Source organism: Corylus avellana, chromosome ca7 (genome assembly GCF_901000735.1).
Source record: "Corylus avellana chromosome ca7, CavTom2PMs-1.0".
In the NCBI taxonomy this organism is placed as follows: domain Eukaryota; kingdom Viridiplantae; phylum Streptophyta; class Magnoliopsida; order Fagales; family Betulaceae; genus Corylus; species Corylus avellana.
Window position 1 is genome coordinate 5,599,513 of NC_081547.1, and position 5,384 is coordinate 5,604,896.

Consider the following 5,384-nt stretch of genomic DNA (forward strand, 5'->3'; position numbering starts at 1 on the left):
TAAACGCAGTGAACAAATCTTGAGCTTGCTATTTAAGACAAAGGTACTATAAAGTCTCTAATGGGCCTAATATGAAAAGACTTCGTCATGTAAATATAAATCTTAAAGCATTTTGCACGCGTGGTTGTCATACTCATTACTCATGACCTTGTACTATGTGATGTGGCCAATTCTTGTCCATAAGCTATATCTTTCTTTTTAAGTTTTACAACATAATCTTTTTTGTTTTCTTCATATTAGATTAAAAGCGAGGTTTAACTCTTAAGTCACTCTAACAAACAAATTGGAAAAGTTGGATTAAAAGTGTTAAAAGCAATAAAATTTCAAAGTCCGCAAATGAGACATGCTTGTTGCAATTAGCATAAACAAGCGAAGATTCTAAAGCAAAAAGTGAACAACATAAGAGATTGAATAAGGACCTTAGTATTGTAAATAAATTAAGTTAATGAACATAATGTAGCTTTTAAAGGTATTCCGAATGGTGAACATGAGTGTCTAACATCGAATCACTCGTAAATTTTTTCTGTTTATTTTTCATATTGCTTCCGCTCATATTTTCATATCATCATTATTTCAACATGATATCAGAGTTATTTCAACTGTTTTGAAATCTTATTAGTCAAGACTATTTGGTAATGATATATTATTTGTTGTCAATATTGTTAGGAAATATATCTTATTTTCAGTGATACGTGAGATGAGATGCAAAAAATAAGATTAAAATTAAAACAAGCAATCATAGAACACAGAGATTTACGTGATTCACCGCTAAAGGCTCAAGTTATATTAAAAAATACTTAATTCTCTTTAAAAAAAGTGAGAAAAACAATTTTCAAATAAAAATATAATATTAATATTAAGAAAAATATTATTTAATAAACATTTAAATATTAAAAAAAAAAAAATCATCTTCCTTCGTGGTTGTTCAGGCTTGTGGAAAATTTGGATGTAAGATTTATTTTTCGTTTGCCAATTAATATTAACACCGGAAATGAAGATTTGAAATTTATTACATTTTACTTGAGGCAGGAACACAATCTTCTTTCTGATAACAGAATCTCGAAAAAACCAAAAAAAAAAAAAAAAAAGGAGGAAAATTGACTAGCCAGAGATGCTACAGCCTACAGCTACTCATTATTTCCTAGACTTCTACATTTCACAAAGCTAATGGCACGCAGTACAGTGGTTTTCACATGCTACTTACAATGGCCATCACTGGGATGAACTCTCTTCATCTCTCTTTTGTATGCTGGCTTGGATAGACAAGAGAATTGGCTAATTAATCTGTCAAATTTGCGATTTTTTTTTTTTTTTTTTTTTGGGGTGGGCTGAAGGTAAACACTAGGAGAAGAAATCTGGGTTGTCGAATGGGTAATTCGGGTCAAGCTCAACCTTATCAAGTGAGAAATCCAAATTCAGAATTGGCGAATTGGTGGCGGAGGTTGGGGCAGAAATTATGTCGGTGAGATCAGAGTCCGAGGTTTGCACGTTGTGGCCTAGTCCATAGCAGTTCATATGGCATGGAGACATCGGAAACATGTTGGAATCAGATGTCGCCGGCGACAAAAACGTCGGAGAAAGACTACCCATGAAATTGTTCTCCAACATGGACTCACAGAAAAGAATGGCGTCCTCATTTTCGGATCCAATTGGTGTTAAAGAAAAGGAAAATGACGGAAATATGTCATCCTCCTCCCTGGCCTCCAACCCCTCAGTCTTAACTGTAAGCCGAGCTGCAACATTGCATCCAATTTCCTGTGCTGGTTTTTCTTTGAGTTTTTGTTGTTGTGCGTGATGATGATGATGATGATGATTATTCTTGTTCTCTGTTAACCTTGGACTTTTCAACGGTGCCGATGCCACGTTTAAACGAGAGGATTGGCTACACGTGTGCCGCCCTCGATATGTTACCTCGAGGATATTTGGGTCTTCATCCGATCTCTGAACTAACTTTGTTGCCAAACACCCCTGCCCATGTCGATGTGTGCATCTATAGTAGCCCCTACAACAGAAACAACTTGCGATAAGAACAAGACGTACCCATTTTTTTATTTTGAACTCTTTTTTAATAATAAAAGTAAATGTTTAACATCGAATTAGAGAAAGAAAAAAAAAAAAAAAAACGCTAATTATATTTACCCAAAATAAATTATATGAGATTGTACTATTACAAAACCACCCATAAAAATTATATGAGACGCCGGACATATTGGACCGGGGACCAAGGTTTGATATTTCTAACGTTAAAGAGTTGCGTGGAAAATGATTGAAACCACAAAAATTAACTTAGCTACAGGAACAATCAAGTTGTCAATTGTCAACCCCCCACCAGCATCGACCAAATTGTCAGAAAATATATGAAGAAAAAAAATAAATAAATAAGTCCGTACTTTTAATCAAAGCCTACGGCTACAATGGACAGAGTGTATCGGTTGGATCTAGATAAGTTCAAGTACTGTACATTTTTGTCCTCCTTTACTTTCCAAATAAAGAGACAATACCCTAAAATATTAACAATTTTTATTGCTTTATATATTCACAAAATACTTAAAATTAAAGTTAATCTTATATCAAAATATTTCTCAGTTAAAAAACGTCATGAAACAAGGCCTAAGTTAACCGGCTTATGAATTTTAATTCTATACTTCACTTTTTATTTTAATTAAAAAAATATTAAAATATAAATTAAATTTTAAAAAGTATTAATTTAACAATTAAAAAGCGTCCTGAAACGTGTCCAATTTTTGTTGGCATACGTTGCGCACTCCCAATTATGTTGGTAGTAAAAATGGATGGAAAAAGGTTCTCACCTCGGAAAGTTAGCTCCGAGGATGTCCTTCTGCCCATATTTTCTCCAGCTGTAACCATCGTCAACCGGCCCTTCCAGCCCTGTTCCAGAGCAAACCTTTACTTGCTCCGTCCATCGGGGCAATGTCTTCCTATATAACACACAAATCCCAACAATCTCAATCAAAAACCACATCATATTGATTGCCGGACCCCTAATTACCAAGAACCATGAATTAAATTTACCTTTTCTTGTAGACATCTCTGTGCTTAGAATCCTGGTCAGAACCCGCACTTCTCGGGCTGCTGTTGGCAAAAGAACGCGGCGATTCCAGGATGCTGGTCATGGGCTTGGGCTGCTCTCCCCAATTTAGCGATGAAAGCGCTTTCTCATAGCAAGAAAGTATCTTCGAAACCAAGAATTCACGTGTTTCATTCGATGAAGAAGGGTGGAGATGGTTCAGGAGCTGCTTTGCTAGCTCCTTCCCCTGATTCAGCTCACTGATCAGAGCCGTTTGCTCCCAATCAACGGTCTTTTCCATTTTGATAATAAATTTTTTTTAAAAAAAAAATAGCACAAACTATAGCTTGAAGAATATAAATGTCCGAAATGGAAGTGACAAAAGGGTTATGGAGAGGCTGAAAATTGCTGTAGAATCAAAGGCTGCAAACATGAAAGTTGGGTAGCTTCAATAACACCCAACTGGGTATTGGAAAATGACACTTCTTCTTCTCTATGAATTGCGCCTTGTTGAAATGTCCACGAAAAGTAACCTGAAACCCCAACTCTTGAATCAATGATTGATGATGCTAAGTGCTTCCTGAGCAAGATATAAACCTGAAGAAGGAGTGAGTTGAAAGACACTTTTCCTATTCTTTTTTTTTTTTAATGGATAAGCGAGATAAGCGAGAGAGTTGAAAGCTAACGTATTATAAGGAAAAGAGCAAAAGCCTTAGTCTTAGTGAAAGAAGGTGGGAGGAAGAGGGGAGATATAAGGGAGAGAAAAGAGAAGGAAAAGAGAGAAGTTTGACCAAGGAAAACCGAGTAAGATTTATTTATTATTTTTATTTTTTCACTAAATGGAACTGTTTCTTTTCATTGATTATAAAGAAATAGTGTGAGAGAGAAGGTCCAATTGCTGACCACTTCAAACCCCAACCCCTAAGATGGTCACAACACACGCACAACGAGGTCACTTTCTCTCATTTGGGCCCGTTTCGTAAACGATTTATTTTTTGGGTTTTGATTCTATTTTATAGCAAAAATTCATTGACGTGAGAAAAAATAAAAATATTTGATATAAAAAAATTAAAAAAAATTTGTTTTATATTATTTTTTTTATTTAAATAGTAATAAAAAATTATTAATGTGATGTAAAAAATAAGAAAATATTAAAAAAATAAAAAAGTAAGATAAATAGTATTGTGTCAAAGTCATGCCAAAACCGTTTATCAAACATACCCTTAATTTTTACTAATTTATTGTCCAAAATCATTAGCAACTTAGATTTTTTTTTTTAAAAAAAAAAATTATATATAAAATTCTCATATTTCAAACATATTTATTGTCTGAATTATCAATAAAATGACCAGTTCAAACCCCAACCCCCAAAGAGGGTCACAAAACATACACACAACAAGGTCACTTTCTCTCATTTGATCTTTACTAATTTATTGTCCAAAATCATTAACAACTTAGATTTTTTAAAAAAATTAAAAAATTAAAAAATTCTCATATTTCAATCATATTTATTTATTTATTTATTTTTTAAGAACACTTACGATTAGAAAAATGATTGGATCTCTCTCTCTCTCCATCTACCTCTCGCATACAAGGACAGAGCAACAACGCGGAAGAAGGTTTGAAGATTCCTTTGTCACGATCCGTTTCCGCTTATCTCTGACTTTCCCATGAAATCTTTATTATATACGCTCACATGGTATTCAGGGATAGAGATTAAGAATAAAAGTAAAAAAACGGGATGGAGATTAATGTGGCTTACGTAAAGTCTCAAGCGTCACGTCCAACCCATGGATTACGTTGATGTGATTGGTTTTCTGTGGACCCCAAACATGCATCGTTCATCACTGATATTTGATATCCTCTGTATTTTATTCTAAATCCAATATAATATAAATGTGAAAAGTTCTAACACCTAACGTTGTATTGTATCCCATGTAAACAAAATTATAAAGTTCATAATTACTTTTGAAATGTCTGCCCTTTTATTTTTTATTTTTTAAAAAAAGTAAAGTAAAGAGAGAAGAGATGGTGGGGAGATGGTGGGTAGAATGCATTGTAGCATTGATCGGGTTACAGTCGTAAATAAAAGGACAGACATTTCAAAAGTAATTGTGAACTTTATAATTTTGTTTACATGGGATACAATACAACGTTAGGTGTTAGAACTTTTCACATTTATATTATATTGGATTTAGAATAAAATACAGAGGATATCAAATATCAGTGATGAACGATGCATGTTTGGGGTCCACAGAAAACCAATCACATCAACGTAATCCATGGGTAAAAAAAAGTAAAGTAAAGAGAGAAGAGATGGTGGGTAGAATGCAGAAAAAAAAAAAAAACATTTCTT

At 33.7% G+C, this 5,384-nt stretch overlaps 1 protein-coding gene across 1 annotated transcript; it reads right to left on the reverse strand.

Annotated features, from left to right (window-relative positions):
* Positions 1 to 992: 992 nt before the first annotated feature.
* LOC132186978 (probable WRKY transcription factor 53) lies at positions 993 to 3,744 on the reverse strand. The gene is made up of 3 exons (XM_059601109.1): positions 3,034 to 3,744; positions 2,811 to 2,939; positions 993 to 2,002 (listed from the first exon to the last, which is right to left on the reverse strand). Exons 1-3 carry the CDS (start codon positions 3,327 to 3,329, stop codon positions 1,342 to 1,344), a joined length of 1,086 nt encoding a protein of 361 aa, XP_059457092.1. The 5' UTR covers positions 3,330 to 3,744; the 3' UTR covers positions 993 to 1,341.
* Between the last annotated feature and the right edge of the window lie 1,640 nt (positions 3,745 to 5,384).

Bases quoted from the DNA above. Each gene is read 5' to 3' on its own strand.
- LOC132186978 (XM_059601109.1), bottom strand. From the start codon at position 3,329: ATGGAAAAGACCGTTGATTGGGAGCAAACGGCTCTGATCAGTGAGCTG. The intron at 2,940-3,033 runs GTAAATTTAATT...TGTGTTATATAG, and splicing joins AGAGATGTCTACAAGAAAAG to GAAGACATTGCCCCGATGGA. The intron at 2,003-2,810 runs GTGAGAACCTTT...TTTCTGTTGTAG, and splicing joins CTCGGAGCTAACTTTCCGAG to GGGCTACTATAGATGCACAC.